General features: G+C 49.8%; 1 protein-coding gene across 1 annotated transcript in view; it reads right to left on the bottom strand.

The window, feature by feature from the left end:
* The window catches only part of LOC144503896 (disintegrin and metalloproteinase domain-containing protein 23-like), a 144,614-nt gene that overhangs the window by 104,049 nt on the left and 19,623 nt on the right, over nt 1–20,942 (bottom strand). The window contains exon 3 of the mRNA XM_078228940.1: nt 9,137–9,213. Within this exon, the coding sequence (XP_078085066.1) occupies nt 9,137–9,213 (77 nt within the window). The remainder of the gene's footprint in view (nt 1–9,136; nt 9,214–20,942) is intronic.

The following is a 20,942-nucleotide window of genomic DNA, read 5'->3' as shown; positions in this document are numbered from 1 at the left end:
GGCTCCCCAAACAAGCATTAGTTCCATTCCTCTGCTTTTCCCCCCTATTTTCAAAGTTTATTTATTAGTGTCACAAGTAGGCTCACATTAACACTGCAATGAAGTTACTGTGGAAACCCCCTAGTCGCCACACTCCGGTGCCTGTTCAGGTACACTGAGGGAGAATTTAGCACGGCCAATTCGCCTAACCACTTAACTTATTAACCACTTCTGAAGTACAGTCACTTGTTCCATTTCTTGCTGGAAGACAGCAGTTCCCAAACTAAATGTTTGCTAACTCTGGGGCTGGGTGGAGACTAAATAATGTTTTAAAGTTTATTTATTAGTGTCACAAGTAGGCTTACATTAACACTGCCATGAAGTTACTGTGAAAATCCCCCTAGTCGCCACACTCCGGCGCCTGTTCGGGTACACTGAGGGAGAATTTAGCACGGCCAATGCACCCTAACCAGCACATCTTTCGGACTGTGAGAGGTGACCTTATTGAGGCATATTGGATTCTCAGGGGGCTTGACAGCGTAGATGCTGAGAGGTTGTTTCCCCTTGTGGGAGAGTCTAGGACCAGAGGCATAATCTCAGAGTAAGGAATCGCCCATTTAACACAGAGATGAGGAGGAACTTCTTCTCTCAGAGGGTAGTGAATTGAATCTTAGAATCTTAGAATCCCTACAGCACAGAAAGAGGCCATCCGGCCCATCGAGTCTGCACCGACCACAATCCCACCCAGGCTCTACCCCCATATCCCTACATATTTACCCACTAATCCTTCTAACCTACACATCTCAGGACACTAAGGGCAATTTTAGCATGGCCAATCAACCGAACCCGCACATCTTTGGACTGTGGGAGGAAACCAGAGCACCCAGAGAAAACCCACGCAGACACGAGGAGAAAGTGCAAACTCCACACAGACAGTGACCCAAGCCGGGAATCGAACCCAGGTCCCTGGAGCTGTGAAGCAGCAGTGCTAACCACCGTGCTACCGTGCCGCCCCTAATTGGTAGAATTCATTACCGCAGAGGGCTGTAGAGGCTGGGTCATTGGGATGTTCAAGGCTGAGACAGATTATTAATCAGTAAGGGAATCAAAGGTTATGGGGATAAAGCAGGAAAATGGAGTTGGGGGCTATCACATCAGATCAGTCATGATCGCATTGAATGGTGGAACAGACCCAACGAGCCGAGTGGTCTACCTCTGGTCCTACGTCTAATGGTCTGCACTGGCTTTTGCCACCGGCTGGATGATGGCCGTGTTATCTGCTGTACAGCGAACTGTCTACAGCGTCATGACCTCCCGAGCGTCCATACCTCTGACAGAGGGGCACCTTGATTTGATTTGATGTTTTATTGTCACATGTATTAGTACACAGTGAAAAGTATTGTTCCTTGTGCACTATACAGACAACGCATACTGTTCATAGAGAAGGAAAGGAGAGAGTGTAGAATGTAGTGTTACAGTCATAGCTAGGGTGTAGAGAAAGATCAACTTAATGCAAGGCAAGTCCATTCAAAAGTCTGACAGCAGCAGGGAAGAAGCTGTTCTTGAGTCGATTGGTACGTGACCTCAGACTTTTGTATCTTTTTCCCGATGGAAGAAGGTGGAAGAGAGAATGTTTGGGGTGCGTGGGGTCCTTGATTATGCTGGCTGCTTTGCCGAGGCAACGGGAAGTGTAGACAGTGTCAATGGATGGGAGGCTGGTTTGTGTGATGGACTGGGCTACGTTTGCAACCCTTTGTAATTCCTTGCAGTCTTGGGCAGAGCAGGAGCCATAGCAAGTTGTGACACATCCGGAAAGAATACTTTCTATGGTGCATCTGTAAAAGTTGCTGAGAGTCGTAGCGGACATGCCAAATTTCCTTAGCCTCCTGAGAAAGTAGAGGTGAAGATGGCTGAGATATGATGGACACTTGACAAGTAGGAGACAGCCACTGGTGTCCCTCGCCTCTGGAGGCTGACCGTTTGGAGAGATGTTGGCAGAGGCGAGCGGAAACAGGCGGATCAGCTTGCCCAGCCGCGAGGCCAGGGGTGAGGGGTCACTGAATTATCACAGACACAATCTCCTCGGCTGGAGCTGCCGGCCTCCCTCCCCTCCCCTTGCATTCCTGTCAGTGAGAGCGAATGGAATGCCACATTCAGGGGGCGGAGGTAAGTGAGGTCAGTGCTATCATTTCGTGACTTCCCCCCCCAGGAGTTTAAATAACAGCTTCTGTCATTCGCGGCGCTGTAGGCAGTGAGGTTTGGTAACAATTAGCAATGCAGACACACTGAGGTGGAAATAAACACCACCTTCTAAAAGCAGTCTGCCCCTGATGTTCATTATTTCCTGAGCTATAGTCGGTCTTCTGGCCTGTTCTTCGGCATAGTCTACTTGTACCTTGAAATGCAGTACAATTCCAGCTCTCAAATACACCACGCAACACAGAAAGGCAGACGAATCTCAGGCAAGTCAGGCCTGGGGTTCAGTCAACAATTTGTATTTTGTCCAAAGATGTGCAGGTTAGGTGGATTGGCCATGGTAAATTGCCCCTTAGTGTCCAAAGACGTGTAGGTTAGATGGATTGGCCATGGTAAATTGCCCCTTAGTGTCCAAAGATGTGTAGGTTAGGTGGATTGGCCATGGTAAATTGCCCCTTAGTGTCCAAAGATGTGTAGGTTAGGTGGATTGGCCATGGTAAATTGCCCCTTCGTGTCCAAAGACGTGTAGGTTAGATGGATTGGCCATGGTAAATTGCCCCTTAGTGTCCAAAGACGTGTAGGTTAGATGGATTGGCCATGGTAAATTGCCCCTTAGTGTCCAAAGATGTGTAGGTTAGGTGGATTGGCCATGCTAAATTGCCCCTTCGTGTCCAAAGATGTGTAGGTTAGGTGGATTGGCCATGCTAAATTGCCCCTTCGTGTCCAAAGATGTGTAGGTTAGGTGGATTGGCCATGCTAAATTGCCCCTTCGTGTCCAAAGTTGTGTAGGTTAGGTGGATTGGCCATGCTAAATTGCCCCTTCGTGTCCAAAGTTGTGTAGGTTAGGTGGATTGGCCATGCTAAATTGCCCCTTAGTGTCCAAAGATGTGTAGGTTAGGTGGATTGGCCATGCTAAATTGTCCTTTAGTGTCCAAAGATGTGCAGGTTAGTGGGTTCGGGTATATGTTTGTATTGAATGGCCGGGGGGGGCCTGGTGGCCCACTCTTACTTCCACGTGTTCAGACAAACAAGGAGCAGGAGTAGGCCATTCAGCCCCTCGAGGCTGTGCTGCCATTTAATAAGATTGTGGCCAATTTGGCAGTAACGTCAAATCTGCGTCCCACCAACCCCGGAAAACCTTTCTCACCAAGAATCTATCCACCTCCGCCTTAAAAACAGGGGGCAGGATTTTCCGGCCGCACTCTTCCCGAAGACCGGAAATTCCCGACCGAGGTCAACGGACCTTTGCGTGGGTCCGCTGAATTTTCCGTCCCGCCCGCTCTGATTCCCATGGCGGACGGGACGGGAAAATTCCACCCTCTGCTTCCACAACTATTCGGGGAAGAGGGCATTCTAAGGAAGAAGGGAAAATTACCCAAAGTTAAAGGGATATCTTTAGCTCCTGTACACAATTTAGCAATTAATTATTCACTGCTGGCTGCTGGTTTAATTGTCATATTCCACATCCTGATAGGCTTTAACTTGATGATTAGTTACCATTTGTTGAAAAAATATCAACGAAGGCCTTAATTAATAAAAACCCGTTGACGTATGTAAATGAACTGCCATGAGCAAACATGTCAATTCTGTCAATTAAGCCATACTCGCTGGCTGTCTCTGCACTTTCCGGAGAGGCATCGCAATGACTGGGTGTCCTAGGGCGGCACGGTGGCACAGTGGTTAGCACTGCTGCCTCACAGCGCCAGGGATCCGGGTTCAATTCCCAGCTTGGGTCACGGTCCATGCGGAGCCTGCACGTCCTCCCCATGTCTGCGTGGGTTTCCTCCCACACCCCAAAGATGTGCAGGTTAGGTGAACTGGCCATGCTAAATTCTCCCTCAGTGTACCTGAACAGGTGCCAGAGTGTGGCGACTAGGGGATTTTCACAGTAACTTCATTGCAGTGTTAATGTAAGCCTGCTTGTGACTAATAAATAAATAAACCTTAATGAAGTTGCAGCAGGCGGTAAAGAAGGCAAATTGGCCTTCATGGCGAGAGGTTTCAAGTACAGGAGCAGAGTATTATGTGCAGTTTTGGTCTCCTTTTCTGAGGAAGGATGTTCTTGCTCTCGAGGGAGTGCAGCGAAGGTTTACCAGGCTGATTCTGGGGATGGCGGGACTGATGTACGAGGAGAGATTGACTAGGTTAGAATTGTTTTCGCTGGAGTTCAGACAAATGAGGGGGGATCTCATACAGATTTATAAAATTCTAACAGGACTAGGCAGGGTAGATGCAGGGAGGATGTTCCCGATGGTGGGGGGAGTCCAGAACCAGGGGGTCACAGTCTGAGGATTTGGGGGTAGACCATTTAGAACAGAGGTGAGGAGACATTTCTTCACCCAAAGTGTGGTGAGCCTGTGGAATTCATTACCACAGGAAGTAGTTGATGCCAAAACATTGAATATATTCAAGAGGCGGTTGGATATAGCACTTGGGGCGAACGGGATCAAAGGTTATGGGGCGAAAGCAGGATTAGGCTATTGAATTGGATGATCAGCCATGATCGTGATGAATGGCGGAGCAGGCTCGAAGGGCCGAATGGCCTCCTCCTGCTCCTATCTTCTATGTTTTCTATGACTGATACTCTTCCCTGACCTCATCACATTCGCCCCTTCAGGATCCGGGTCCCCTATCTCGGGGGGGGAAGGAATGGTTGAAGCAGCTGAAGATGGGGTGAGTGTAAAATTTTACACTGAGGGGTTAAAATCAGGGCAAAGTGGGTGTCTTGTTTTCTGCAAGAGGTTATGGCTAAAATTAGCCCTAATTCGCCCACATAGATTTACTCTTAAATCTCCCACCAAACATAAAATTCTGCGTAAATGGAGGTTAGCAGGTTTTTTCCGAAGGAAGCATGGAGGCTCTTTATCGTAAATTCCCTCCTTAAATATGAAAATTAAAAGTCAACAATCAACTGACCATCATTCATGCACATTAAGCTCAGCGTGTCTATCAACAGGGAATTCTGAAGCTCTTCAATATTTAATGTTGCTCAAACTGAAGCAATTAAAACTCATTCCAACAAAACAGTGCTGGGGTCACTGAGAAAGAACATATATTTTCCAGAAGGCTTTTTAAAAAATAACACGCGATACCCCAGAAAGAAAATGGCCGCCGTACCTAACTCTACCATGGGAGTGGGAGTAGGCCGTTAAGGCCCCTCAGGCCTGCTCCAGCGCTCAACAAATCATGCCTTATCTTCTACCTCAATCACATGTTGTTGCCCTATCTCTAGATGGGCAGAATCTCCACAGGTCTTGCCTCTCGTTACTGTAATCTTCGGGGCATAAGTCCCTCCACCAAAATCCCTTCATTTACAATTCGAGCCTCCCATCCACTGACTCTGTCTACACTTCCCGCTGCCTCGGCAAAGCAGCCAGCATAATCAAGGACCCGGGTTTGAGATTCCAGCATCCGCAGTAATTTGCTTTTATTTAGCATAATCAAAGTCCCCACACACCCCGGACATTCTCTCTTCCATCTTCTTCCGTCAGGAAAAAGATACAAAAGTCTGAAGCCTCGAACAACCGACTCAAGAACAGCTTCTTCCCTGCTGCTGTCAGACTTTTGAATGAACCTACCTCACATTAAGTTGATCTTTCTCTACACCCTAGCTATGACTGTAACACTGCATTCTGCACTCTCCTTTCCTTCTCCATGAACGGTATGCTTTGTCCGTATAGCGCGCAAGAAACAATACTTTTCACTGTATACTAATACACGTGACAAGAATAAATCAAATCAAGTCAATTCCAACAGCAGTACACAGAGTGCTATTAGTCAGCAGGCTATTTTTGGGAGTGCCAGAGGAACTGACACTCCCAGTTAAATACAAGGAAAAGACTCCCTGATTGGCCCATCAGTTGACTCCTTAATCAGGGAGTTCATATTCCAATAGGCCAACCTCAATGGCCTGATTGAAGTCATTACAAATACTCGATGATTCACGGCCTCTGGGGAAGAGAATTCCAAAGATCCACAAGACATTTATCCTTATCACAGATGTAAATGACAGACATATTATCCTGAGACTATGGCCGGAATCCTCCGATGTCCTTTACAGCCCGCCATTGCTGCCAGCGAGAATGGAGAATTTGACGCTCAGCTCATTCACTGCGGCGGGACCGGAGATTCCCAGCCGTGGGCGAGGTCGGAGAATCCCGGCCTATGATCCTCAGGTTGTCAGGGGAAACAGTCTCTTGACATTCTGTCAGACTCACAGAGTACACCAAGGTTCCTCAGGCGGCACCTTACAAATCCAAGAGCAGGACCATCGGGAAGGACAAAGGCACCAGACACATGGAAACACCACGACCTGGAAGTTCCCCCTCCAAGTCACTCACTATTGTGACCTGGAAATATATCGGCCGTTACTTCATTGTCGCTGGGTCAAAATCCTGGAACTCGCTCCCTAACAACACTGTGAGACTACTTGCACCACATGGTTCAAGAAGGCCGCTCACCTCCATCTTATCGTAGAATCCCTACAGTGCAGGAAGAGACCATTCGGCCCATCAAGCCTGCACTGACAGCAATCCCACCCAGGCCCTATTCCTGTAACCCCCGTATTTACCTCGCTGGACCCCCTGACACTAAGGGGCAGTTTACATTGGCCGATCCACCTAACCACTACGGCTATCAGGCTAACACGTGGACCTACAATTCCCCATTTTCTCCCTCCCTCCTTTACCCCTCGAGTTGCCAGGGTTACATCTGCTACTTTCCATTTAGAAGTTTAGTCGTATAGTAGTCATGTCAATGGAGGCAGCAGTGCCAACCACTGTGCCACCATGCCACCCTGGCTAGTGGACTGATGGCTACACACAGGCCAGTGCCTGGTAGCCAATTAGGCCAATTAAAAATGCCAACTGATGGTATTGTCCACATACCTTCTGGAATATTCCACACAGCCACCACTGAAATCAAATCCCATGGGTTGGATTGGGGGAGGTGATGGCCTAGTGGTATAATCACTGGACTATTAATCCAGAAACTGAGCTAATGTTCTGGGGACCTGGGTTCGAATCTCGCCATGGCAGATGGTGGAATTTGAATTCAATAAAAAATATCTGGAATTAAGAATCAACTGATGACCATGAAACCATTGTCGATTGTCAGAAAAACCCATCTGGTTCACTGATGTCCTTTAAGGAAGGAAATCCTCCGTCTTTACCTGGTCTGGCCTGCATGTGACTCCAGAGCCACAGCAATGTGGTTGACTCTCAACTGTCCTCTGAACAAGGTAACTAGGGATGGGCAATAAATGCTGGCCAGCCAGCAACGCCCATGTCCCAGGAATGAATAAAAAAGGCAGCCTCCAGGTGACGGGCTGGGCAGTCGACGATCTCCCCTCTGTTGAGCCCCTCACCCTGGCACCATGGTCAGGTGAATATTAAAGAAGTCATGCTGGGTGAGTTCTCCCTGGTGTGACAGGAAGCTAGCAGTAGGCCGGACAAGCCCACTCCACCTTTCAGGCTGGTTCTGTACAGCTACAATATTTATCCCCGTGTCCCTGGAGTTCATTAGTATCGAGAAATCAATCGATTTCAGTCTTGAACATGCTCAATGTTTGAGCCGCTAATATTAAATATTGCTCAAGTCAAAGTTTATTCCAAAACCCGCCCCCCCAGATTTTCTGGCCATTACCATAGAATCCCTACAGTGCAGAAGAGGCCATTCGGCCCATCGAGCCTGCACTGACAACAATCCCACCCAGGCCTAATCCCTGTAACCTCACATATTTACCCGACTAATCCCCCTGACACTAAGGGACAATTTAGCATGGCCAATCCACCTAACCTAAACATCCTTGGGCACTCAGAGGTAATTTAGCATGGCCAATCCACCTAACCTACAAATCTTTGGACAATAAGGGGCAATTTAGCATGGCCAGTCCACCTAACCTGCACATCTTTGGACACTAAGGGGCAATTTAGCATGACCAATCCACCTAACCTGCACAGCTTTGGACACTAAGGGGCAATTTAGCATGGCCAATCCACCTAACCTGCACAGCTTTGGACACTAAGGGATTTAGCATGGCCAATCCACCTGACCCACACATCTTTGGACACTAAGGAATTTAGCATGGCCAATCCACCTGACCCACACATCTTGGGACACTATGGGACAATTTATCATGGCCAATCCACCTAACCTGCACAGCTTTGGACACTAAGGGGCAATTTAGCATGGCCAATCCACCTAACCTGCACAGCTTTGGACACTAAGGGGCAATTTAGCATGGCCAATCCACCTAACCTGCACAGCTTTGGACACTAAGGGATTTAGCATGGCCAATCCATCTGACCCACACATCTTGGGACACTATGGGACAATTTATCATGGCCAATCCACCTAACCTGCACATCGTGGGACACTAAAGGACAATTTAGCATGGCCAATTCACCTAACCTACACATCTTTGGACTGTGAGAGGAAACTGGAGCATCTGGAGGAAACCCATACAGACACGGGGAGGATGTGCAAACTCTGCACAGTGACCCAAGGCCGGAATCAAACCCAGGTCCCTGAAGCTGTGAGGCAGCAGCGCTAACCACTGTACCACCATGAGAGTAACGTGGCTGTTTCCAGGAGCTGGCTTTGTGCAAATTGGCTCCGGCATTACGACGGGGTCTACACCTCACAAATACCTCATTGTGTGTGTGATGCTTTGGGATGTCCGAAGATTGTGGAAGGCACGGTATAAATACAAGCTCTTTCTTGCTTGTACCTGACGAGGCTGGTTGTGCTGGAACTCTCTCCCGGAGGTCAGAGTTCAGTCTGCACTCCACTCTCGTCAGGGGCAAGCATTAAAAGTCCTGCGATTTAAAAACTCTCCAAACAGAACCTCGCCCAATCCGTAGCCCATCGATTGTTACCAGTCTTCAGTAAGTGAAAAGAAGGAACCACTAACTACACCCACCACACCCCAGACCACTTTCAGATAAAAATCAACACTTACTGGTTCAGTGTAACGTCTAGGATAAATGTGGACCCAAAAGCTTCGATCTGGAAGCTTGCATGAGTAAGGTGTACAGCCTGTGGGAGTAAGTCAGAGAGACACGGGTTAATAAGACTTCATGAGGCATAAACAACATCCGCAGCATAGTTTCCAATTGAGTGCCGCATTTTTAAAAAGTTAAGTTTATGTATTAGAGTCACGACTTACATTAACACTGCAATGAAGTTACTGTGAAAATCCCCCAATCGCCACACTCCGGCGCCTGTTCGGGTACACTGAGGGAGAATTTAGCATGGCCAATGCACCCTAACCAGCACGTCTTTTGGACTGTGGGAGGAAACTGGAACACCCCGGAGGAATCATAGAATCCTACAGTGCAGGAGGAGGCTATTCGGCCCATCGAGCCTGCACTGACAACAATCCCACCCTATCCCCGTAACCCCATGCATTTCCCCTGCTAGTCCTCCTGATACTAAGGGACAATTTAGCATGGCCAATCCACCTAACGTGTACATCTTTGGGCTGTGGGAGGAAACCGGAGCACCCGGAGGAAACCCACGCAGACACGGGGAGAATGTGCAAACTCCACACAGACAGTGACCCGAGACTGGAACCGAACCCAGGTCCCTGGCGCTGTGAGGCAGCAATGCTAACCACTGTGCCACCGCGCCACCCTAAAGGGTAATGGAGAAAGGGGACTAATTGGAAAACACTTCCCAAAGAGGTGGCGCAGACATGACAGGCCAAAAAGCCTCCTTGTGCGCCACATCATTCAATGAATACAGCCCCATGGCTAGAACAGGTTCAATGGGTAGAGTGGTCCTCTCTCATTGTGAACTGTTTAATGAGTCACGCTCAGCGTATCAAACACACTGTGAAGAATTTCATCCATGTGGTTTATTTAGTGATTAATGCTTTCATTTTTACCAATAAGTTTTTTTTTAAGTTCAAAGTTTATTTATTAGTGTCACAAGTAAGGTTTACATTAACACCACAATGAAGTTACTGTAAAAATCCCCTAGTTGCCACACTCTAGGTGTGGGGCTAGGGGAGGGTTTGGGTCGGTCAGGGAGGAAGAGGATTGGGGGAGGGAGTTTTGTGAGGGGCGGGGGCTAATCGGCAAGGAAACAAACCGAAGAGACCCTAGATGCCAAGACCATGATGGGCGCACTGCCAATTTTGTTACCCGTCCCCGAATGATGGGGGTGAGGTTGGGGTTGGGCTGGGTGGTGGTGAGATGGACACCCAGCAGGGGCAAATCAAATACAGCTCCTGGGTTCAAAGCCAGCTCTGTCTGTCCTTCCTCCTCTGGCTGGAGTCCGTACGCTTGGGGAAAGCAGCAATCCAGATCATGGGGTGATAGTTGGCACCAGCTGGTGAGATGACTCACCCATGGCCAAGGACAACTGGGCACGGGAAGTAGAAATAAATGTCGGACTGATGAAGGCAGAATTGGCCTCAGGGCACCGTTGGTAGAGCTTTGTCCGCGTCTAATCAGGCCACACTCATCTGTGACAGTTTTCAATGGGGGCGGGTCTGGAACTCTCTGGTACCACAGCATTGCTGGAAAATGATGGCCAAATTAGTGTCTATACAAGTACAAGAACTAGGAGTAGGCCATTCAGCCCCTCGGGCCTACTCCGCCATTCAATATGATCTTGGCTGATCTCATCTCAGCCTCATCTCCAACTTCCTTCCCGCTCCCCATAACCCTCCATCCTACAACTAATCAAAAACCTATCGATCTCTTTAAAATGTGTCTCGTTTTTCAGAGTCCACTAGATTCTGGGGTAGAGAATTCCACAGATTATTTATTTATTAGTGTCGCAAGTAAGGCTTACATTAACGCTGCAATGAAGTTACTGTGAAAATCCCCTCATCGCCACACTCCAGCCTGTTCGGGTACACCGAGGGCGAATTTAGCATGGCCAATGCACCTAACCAGCACGTCTTTCGGACTGTGGGAGGAAACCGGAGCACCCGGAGGAAACCCATGCAGACAAGGCGGGGCGAATGTGCAGACTCTGCCCAGTCAGTGACCCAAGCCGGGAATCGTACCTGGGTCCCTGGCGCTGTGAGGCAGCAGTGCTAATCACTGTGCCACCCCTTCACGACCCTTTTGAGAGAAATAATTCCTCCTCATTTCCGTTTGAAATTTATTGCCTCTTCGCCACTGGAATGCCCAACACGGAGAAACATCCGCTCCACGTTAACCCCGTCAATCCCCTTTAGTGGCCTCTACACCTCAATTAGATCTCACATTCTTCTGAGGTAAACCCCAAGTACCTATGGGTAGCCATAGACTGAGGGGTGACCTGATAAAGGTTTACAATAATTATGAGTGGCACGGACAGAGTGGATAGTCAGAAGCTCTTTCCTTGGGTAGAAAAGTCAAGTACGAGGGGACATAGGTTTAAGATGCGTGGGGAAAAGTTTAGAGGAGATGTGCGAGGCACATTTTTTTTTTAAACACAGAGGATGGTGAGTGTCTGGAACGCGCTGCTCGGGGAGGGGGTGGGAGCAGGTACGATAGCGGCATTTAAGGGGCAACTGGACGAATACATGAATAGGATGGGAACGGAGGGATACGGACTCCGCAAGTGCACACGGTTTTAGTTTAGGCAGGCATCATGATCGGCGCAGGCTTGGAGGGCCGAAGGGCCTGTTCCTGTGCTGGACTGTTCTTTGTTCTTTGTTATTTTTACCTCCTGCTGAAACATTAAGTTTTGGGGCAGGAAGCACGGGGGTCATCTTATAACCAGGTCGACTTATATGCTGCAATTTATGGTAGGAGCCATTTTGGGAAAGGGGGTTGAAAGGGCACGAGTGGTTTTGTAGTGTACATGCGCGAGTGCAGATATTGCGTCACAACAGGGGTGACATAAATATCCCTCTTCCAGCGAAGGGATCAGCACAAGTAGTTCTGTTCCCAAAAAGCACAGATTCTCAGGCCTATGGTCTTTTAAAGTGCAGCTGTTGAATTTTAATTCAGGACCAGGAAGCTCTGTGGGCAAAATATATATTTAATTCTAGGCAGGAACGCGTCATTCATTTACACTGCGACTGGGCCTCATCTTTGCTTTGCTTTGAGTGCACACTGACTCGAATTAAGTCCAGAATCCATTGGAATCATGTACACGCATTGTGCCTATTGCAACCGAACAAAATAAATGGCTGCCATTTGCTGGTTTATTCCCCGGGGCAAAGTCTTGACCAGAATTCAACAGTCTGGTTTAAATTTCAAACAATGCTTGACAGTTAACTGTCAGCCACCATCAACTGGTGCATGCACCACGGCAAAGTCTTTACCAATTAGAGTCTAACCAATCAACACTCTCTTCTCATACAGTATGTATATGCTGTTTCTCCTGACATTGATATTCTTGCGAATTGTCCTGATCAATGCAAAACAAAAAGTTCCAACAAAAAGTTTATTTTCTCTGCAATACTCAAGTTCCACACTGCCAAGGGAGTGAAATAACTTCTCCGAGGCCAGTGCCCCTTCACCAAAATCAGATTTATTTACAAAGTCAGCAACACTTCGACAGGTACTTTTATTATAGAATCCCTACAGTGCAGAAGGAGGCAATTCGGCCCATCGAGTCTGCACCGACAATCCCACCCAGGCCCTATCTCCCGCAATCCCACAAATTTACCCCGCTAATCCCTCTAATCCATGCATCCCGGGATACTAAGGGGCAATTTAGCATGGCCAATGAACCTAACCCGCACATCTTTGGACTGTGAGAGGAAACCGGAGCACCCGGAGAAAACCCACGGGGGGGGGGGGGACGGGACGTGACGTGCAGACTCCGCACAGACAGTGACCCAAGCCAGGAATCGAACCCAGTTCCCTGGAGCTGTGAGGCAGCAGTGCTAACCACTATGCCACCGTGCCACCCATGATGCGTGTACGTGACTTTACATCACCTTGAAAGAGGGCGGGGATAGCACTTTATAATACTTTGGTTAGGCCGCACTTAGAGCCATAAAATCCCTACAGTGCATAAGCAGGCCATTTGGCCCATCGAGTCTACACCAACTACAATCCCACCCAGGCCCTATCCCCATAACGCCACGTATTTACCCTGCTAGTCCCTCTGACACTAAGTGGCAATTTGGCATGGCCAATCAACCTAACCCACACATCTTTGGACTGTGGGAGGAAACCGGAGCATCCGGAGGAAACCCACACAGACATGAGGAGAAGGTGCAGACTCCACACAGACAGTGACCCGAGGCCGGAATCGAACCCGGGTCCCTGGCACTGTAAGAAAAGTCAAGTACGAGGGGACATAGGTTTAAGGTGCATGGGGAAAAGTTTAGAGGAGAAGTGCGAGGCAAGTTTTTTTACACAGAGGATGGTGAATGTTTAGAATGCGCTGCCCGGGGAGGTGGTGGGAGCAGGTACGATAGGGGCATTTAAGGGGCAACTGGACGAATACATGAATAGGATGGGAATGGAAGGATACGGACTCCATAAGTGCGTACGGTTTTAGTTTAGGCAGACATCATGATTGGCATAGGCTTGGAGGGCCGAATGGCCTGTTCCTGTGCTGTACTGGTTTTTGTCCTTTGCCATCTATTTGAGAGTGAGGGAAAGTTCCCTAAGAACAGAACGAGTCATTTTGACTTAAGCAACGGCGCGAATCAGGCACCAAATATCTGGCGGCCCCATGAGACACTTATCCCAACTTTCACTAAGAGAAAGGCAAAATACTGCCGATGCTGGAATCTGAAACAAAAAATGCTGGAAAATCTCAGCAGGCCCGACAGTGTCTGTGGAGAGATGTCCCTCCATCAGAGTTATGAGGAAGGATCATCCAGACTTGAAACGTTAGCTCTCTTCCTTCTCCGTGCATCTGCCACCCTTGCCCTTCCGAGGTGGGAGAGGTCATGCGTTTGGAAGGTGCGGTTGGGGGAGCTTTGACCCGTTGCTGCAACCTATCTTATGCGTGGTCTACACTTTTGGCACGGCTCTGGTGGTCGAGGGAGTGAATGTTTAAGGTGGTGGATGGGACGCATCCCTATTTCTGATCTTACGATGGAGGGAAGTTGAGTGATGAAGCATTTGGTTGGGCCTAGGAAGCTACTCTGAGGAACTCCTGCAGCGATATGCTGGGGTTGGGATGATTGGCATTCAACAATCGCATCTTCCTTTGTGCTGTGTATGACTCCAACCAGTGGAGAGTCATCATTTCACACCCCTCCCCACCCCCCCAACCCCCTCCACCCCTTCCCGTCGATTCCAGTTTTGCCAGGGCTCCTTGATGCCATACTTGGTCAAATGCTGCCTTTGTCAAGGGCTGTTACTCTCAACTCACCTCTTGAATTCAGCTCTTTTGTCCACGTTTGAACCAAGGCTGTAATGAGGTCAGGAGCTGAGTGGACCAGGCTGAACCCAAACTGAGCATCAGTGAGCAGGTTATATTTTCATATTCATTCGTGGGACATGGGCGTCGCTGGCTGGGCCAGCATTTATTGCCCATCCCTAGTTGCCCAAGGACTGTTGAGAGTCAACCACATTGCTGTGGCTCTGGAGTCACATGTAGGCCAAACCAGGTAAGGACGGCAGATTTCCATCCCTAAAGGACATTAGGGAACCAGATGGGTTTTTCTGACAATCGACAATGGTTTCATGGTCATCAGTAGATTCTTCGTTCCAGATATTTTTAAACTGGATTCAAATTTCACCATCTGCCTTGGTGGGATTCGAATCTGAGTCCCCAGAACACTCCAAAGTTTGATTGGCCACGCTAAATTGTCAGGGGGATTTGTAGGGTAGATAAGTGGGATTACGGGGATAGGGCCTGGGTGGGATTGTGGTCAGTGCAGGCTCGATGAGCCGAATGGCCTCCTTCTGTAATGAGGGTTCGACGATTCTATTTGCTAAGTTTTTGGATTAATTGCCTCGCAATTATATCACTAGGCCATCAAAGACAGTGGGACTAGGCAAAAAATGGTTCGGCACAGACAAGAAGGGCCAAAAGGCCTGTTTCTGAGCTGAAATTTTCTGTGGTTCTATGGTTCTAAACCTTACAGTGCAGAAGGAGGCCATTCAGCCCATCAAATCTGCACTGACAACAATCCCACCCAGGCCCTATCCAAGCAATCCCAACTATTTATCCTGATAATCCCTCTAATCTACGCATCCCAGGACACTAAGGGGCAATTTAGCATGGCCAATGCATCTAACCTGCACATCTTTAGACAACAACAGAAATCTGTACAATTTTCCATGTTTTTGTGCAGGATCCAGTGTTGGAGCTGGACAGCTTGGCTAAGGGCATGGCTCGTTCTGCAACATGACAACTAGGATGTTGTCAGCCTTGGCATTACCCAGTGCCTTCAGCTGTTTCTTAACATTATGTGGAGTGAATGAAATTGGCTGGAAACCGGCATCTGCGATGCTGGGGGCCGCAGGAGGAGGCCCAGACGGATCAGCCACCCGGCACTTCTGGCTGATGAAGGCTGCAAACACGTTCACATTCTCGCCTTAGACTCCCTGGTCATCGCGAAAGGGGATGTTAATGTCACATCTCATCACATCAGCCTGCGCGCCTCCCAATTTATTGTTTCTGAAGTGCAGCCACTGTTGTGTGGTTAAGCTAGGCTCCAATTCGAACTCTGGGCTGGCAGGGGATGGGGAAGAGGGCACAGTGGGGTTAGCAATAGTTAAAATTCCACTCTCTGATCCCACTGCCTTCCTGCCATGTCCTGATCTCAACCTGCTCTCGTGAGCATTTATCGCGGGACATCCTCAAGCCAGCTTTGGGGTCCTTCTATAAATATGCCAAGTTGGGACCTGATGATGAAATCAACTTTCACCTGAGGTCTGAAACAAGTGGGTGGCCCTTCAGCCCCTTTCTGCCATTTAATTATGACTGATCAATACCTGATCCACCGGGGCGGCACGGTGGCACAGTGGTTAGCACTGTTACCTCACAGCGCCAGGGACCCGGGTTCGTACCCAGCTTGGGTCACTGTCTGTGTGGAGGCTGCACGTTCTCCCCATGTCTGCGTGGGTTTTACTCCGGGTGCTCCGGTTTCCTCCCACAGCCCGAAAGACGTGCTGGTTAGGGTGCATTAGCCTTGCTAAATTCATCCTCAGTGTACCCGAACAGGTGCCAGAGTGTGGCGACTTGAGGATTTTCACAGTAACTTCATTGCAGTGTTAATGTAAGCCTACTTGTGACACTAATAAATAAATGTAAAAACTACCTTAACTCCATATTCCCCACTGGGTTCTCTAATCCTCACAACAAAAAAAACCCTCGCTCTCAAGCCCGCAGTCCTTTGACCCTTGACCTCAGCAGCTTTCTGAGGCAGAGACTCCCAGATTTCCATTGCCCTTGACGTGAATGTGTTTCCTGGCCCCGCCCCTGAATGACATCAACCTCTGACCCCACAACCCCTTTGTTCCAGACTCCCTCACCCTCGGTAATAATTTCACCTGTTTGTGAAAGATGTGGGGTATCATTTTGCACAGGTTTAAAGTTTATTACTCACAAGTAGGCTTACATTAACACTGCAATGAAGTTACTGTGAAAATCCCCGAGCCGCCACACTCCGGCGCCTGTTCGGGTACACTGAGGGAGAATTTTGCATGGCCAATGTACCTAACCAGCACGTCTTTCAGACTGCAAGAGGAAACCGGAGCACCCAGAGGAAACCCACGCAGACACAGGTGCCGGAGTTTTTCCGCCTCGCCCACCCGAGGCTCGGAAGATCCTGCCCGAGGCCAACAGAGAATGCCGGTGAAATTCCAGCCAGGGAGAACATGCAGACTCCGCACAGACACTGAACCAAGCCGGGAATCGAACCCGGGTCCCTGGCGATGTGAGGCAGCAGCTACTGTGTCACCCCAGGACATTGGCCAAGTCATGAAACCAAGATTGTTCAGACGAATGAGGGAGATCTCATAGAGACTTATAAAAATCTAACAGGACTAGACAGGGTAGATGCAGAGAGGATGTTCCCGATGGTGGGGGTGTCCAGAACCAGGGGTCACAGTCTGAGGATTCGGGGTAGACCATTTAGGACGGAGATGAGGAGACATTTCTTCACCCAAAGAGTGGTGAGCCTGTGGAATTCATTACCACAGGAAGTAGTTGATGCCAAAACATTGAATGTATTCAAGAGGCGGCTGGATATAGCACTTGGGGGCGAATGGGATCAAAGGTTATGGGGAGAAAGCAGGATTAGGCTATTGAGTTGGACGATCAGCCATGATCGTAATGAATGGCAGAGTAGGCTCGAAGGGCCGAATGGCCTCCTCCTCCTATCTTCGATGTTTCTATGAATTAGGTAGGCAGCGGGGATTCAAAGCCATGGAGGGAAACCCCAATGGATTTCTAGTCCATCACCTTCACCGCTTGGCTACATGTAGGAATTAGCCTCTCTCTATCTCCCCTATCAAATGTTTTAATCACCCTGAACACTCAGTCAGATTACCCCTTAATCACCTGCATCCCAGGGATATAGAATCCGAGTTGATGCAAGCGCTCCTCCTCATTTAATTCTTTAGCCCCGGGGGGGATTGGGGGGTGCCATCAGCGACACCCTGCCCCTTGGAGAACCCTGCCAGCTGTGAGAAACTATTCTTCCTGTTGTTCTCTGAATTCCACGGGGAAAGTGAGGTCATTGCAAACACAGCGTCAGTCATCTGTCTGACTTGGAGCCCAGCCGCACGTTGACACCTGTTGTTGATGGTCTCTGCGGCAGCCCGGAAAGTTCCAGCAGTTGTCAATGGCAGTGTGTGCCTAAACCAGGGCCACGCGCCAACCTATCTGGGCTGGCATTTCCTTTTCTAAACCCCAAACCCACCCCAACAATGCCAGGGCAACAGCACCCCTTTGTGTGCCCATGCCCAACTCACTAAGTACCATCAACAAAGCCCTCTGATCAACCTATTTGTAGGTGGCACAGTGGTGGGCATTGCTGCCTCTCAGTGCCAGGGACCTGGGTTCAATTTCAGCCTTGGATGACTGTCTGTGTGGAGTTTGCACATTCTCCCCGTGTCTGCATGGGTTTCTTCCGAATGCTCCGATTTCCTCCCACACTCCAAAGATGTGTAGGTTAGGTGGATTGGCCATGCTAAATTGTCCCTTAGTGTCCAAAGACGTGCAGGTTAGGGGGGATTAACCATTGTAAATGTGCAGGGTTACAGGGATAGGGTGGGGAAAATGGCCTGGGTAAGATGCTGTGTCAGAGAGCTGGTGCAGACATGATGGGCCGAATGGCCTCTTCTGCACTATGGGGATTCTATGACTCTCTCTGGCCACAGCTGATTCACGGTGCGGACCAAAGCACTGGGAAAGGGCAACAGGTTTCAATTCAGAAGATTGAACATGAAGGCCGGAATTCTCCGATGTCCTACCAAAGCCCCACCCCCCGCCCACCCACCCCTGAGGCCGCTGCCAGCGAGAATGGAGAATCCCAGGCACGGACGAGGCCGGAGAATCCCAGCCCAGGAATGACACTGCTGTTGTCCTGTGGCTGAATGGCCTCAGTCAGCTGAGTTCCAGACTCTGGAACTTTCTTTTCAGCTTCAACCCTTCAGTAACATACTGGCCCCGCAGACAGGGTGATAGAGCGAGAGCAAGTGGGCAAGTGCGAGCGGGCGGGCAGCGCGGGTGGGTGCGGGCTGGTGCACGCAGGTGGGCAAGGGCGGGTGCGGGCGGGCACGGGCGTGAGTGGGCAGGCGCGAGCGGGCGGGCACGGGCGAGCGGATGGGAGCGAGCGGGCGGGAGCGAGCGGGCGGGCACGGGTGAGCGCGGGCGAGCGGGCGAGAGCGAGCGGGCGGGAGCAAGCGGGCGGGCGCAAGCGGGCGGGCGCGAGTGTGTGCGTGCGAGCGGGCGGGCTCGAACGGGCAGGCGGGTGCGAACGGGCAGGCGGGTGCGAACGGGCAGGCGGGTGCGAACAGGTGGGTGCGAACGGGCAGGCGGGTGCAAACGGGCGGGCAGGCGCAAACGGGCGGGCGGGCGCGAACGGGTGGGCAGGCACGAAAGGGCGCGCGAGAGCGAGAGGGCGGGCGAGAGCGAGAGGGCGGGCGAGAGCGAGAGGGCGGGCGAGAGCAAGAGCAAGAATGAAAGACAGAGAGCTTTCTGTGAGCAAACTGGCTGTCCCATTCCACACTAATGCAAGTGGCTGCACTTCATTTGAAGTCCCTCATCGGATACAAAGAGCTTTGGGATTTCCTGAAGGATGCTATACACGGGGAGGTTATTTATTTTTCAGGCAGGTTCTGCCTCGGATTGGAACGGGAGGGGGGAGGGGGCATTCCGTTCCTCCAGTCAGTCCCACCATTCGATTCAAACATGGCTGATCGATATTTTACTCGCTTTGGTTCCCTTGTCCACAACACTCTTTACCCAAAACAAAGATCTACCGTTCTCAGTTTGGAAATTTTCAATTGACCCTTAACCTGAGGGGGTTTTTTTTGGTGGGGGGGTGGAAAGTGGGGCAGCCAGATTTCCCTTAGACTTTCTGTGACGTGCGGCAGAATTTTCCCGGGAATCGTAGCCGGTGGGACAGAAAATTCGGTGGACCATGAAAAGGTCCGTTGACCTCGGGTGGGAATCTCCGATCTTGGGATGAGCGTGCCTGGAAAATCTCACCTGTGGTGTCTCCTGATGTTACCACTGAATACCCTGGTTCTAATTTTGAGGTTCTGCCCCCTTGTTCCCTCTTATCGGCCCAATCAAATCCTTAACTCCTCAATCGGATCACCCCTCCGGTCTGCTGTATTTGAAGGAATACAGGCTGACTAATTTGACCTTTTTCCCATCATTCTGTTGAATGTGCTCTCCCTCCAAGGCCAATCTATCCTTTCTGAGGTGTGGTGGCCAGAACTCTCAACTCCAGACAGTGGCAACACAGGTGGCCCAGGTGATTAAGAAGGCATATGGCATGCTTGCCTTCATTGGCTGGGGCATTGAGTACAAGAGTTGGGAAATCATGTTGCAGCTATATAAAACCTTGGTTAGGCCGCATTTGGAGCATTGCGTGCAGTTCTGGTCACCACACTACCAGAAGGACGTGGGAGCTTTGGACAGAGAGCGCAAAGAAGGTTCACCAGGATGTTGCCCGGTTCTCGAGGGCGTTGGCTATGAGGAGAGGTTGAATAAACTCTTTGGGCAGCACGGTGGCACAGTGGTTAGCACTGCTGCCTCTCAGTGCCAGGGACCTTGGTTCAAATCCCAACTTGGGTCACTATCTGTGTGGAGTCTGTACATTCTCCCGGTGTCTGAGTGGATTTCCTCCGGGTGCTCCGGTTTCCTCCCACAGTCCGAAAGACGTGCTGGTTAAGTGCATTGGCCGTGCTAAATTCTCCCTCAGTGTACCCGTACAGGCGCCGGAGTGTGGTGACTAGGGGATTTTCACAGTAACTTCATTGCAGTGTTAATGTAAGCTGACTTGTGACAACAATAAATAAACAAACAAACAAACTAAGATTGTTTTCACTGGAAAGACGGAGGCTGAGGGGAGACCTGATAGAGGTCGACAAAATTACGAGAGGCGTAGACAGGGGGAATAGTCAGAGGCTTTTTCCCAGGGTGGAAGCGTCAATTGCAAAGGGGGCACAGGTTCAAGGTGAGAGGGGAAAAGTTTAAGGGAGATGTGCGGGGTAAGTTTTTCACGCAGAGTGGTGGGTGCCTGGAACGCGCTGCCAGAGGAGGTGGTGGAAGCGGGTACATTAGCAACATTTAAGAGGCATCTGGATGGGTACATGAATAGGGAGGGAATAGAGGGATATGGACCGAGTGAGGGCAGAAGGTTTTTATTTAGTTTAGTTAGGGCATCA

This window comes from Mustelus asterias, chromosome 14 (assembly GCF_964213995.1).
Source record: "Mustelus asterias chromosome 14, sMusAst1.hap1.1, whole genome shotgun sequence".
NCBI classification, from domain to species: domain Eukaryota; kingdom Metazoa; phylum Chordata; class Chondrichthyes; order Carcharhiniformes; family Triakidae; genus Mustelus; species Mustelus asterias.
Note: the sequence above shows the minus strand (reverse complement) of the source record. Positions and strands in the feature narration are given on the sequence as shown.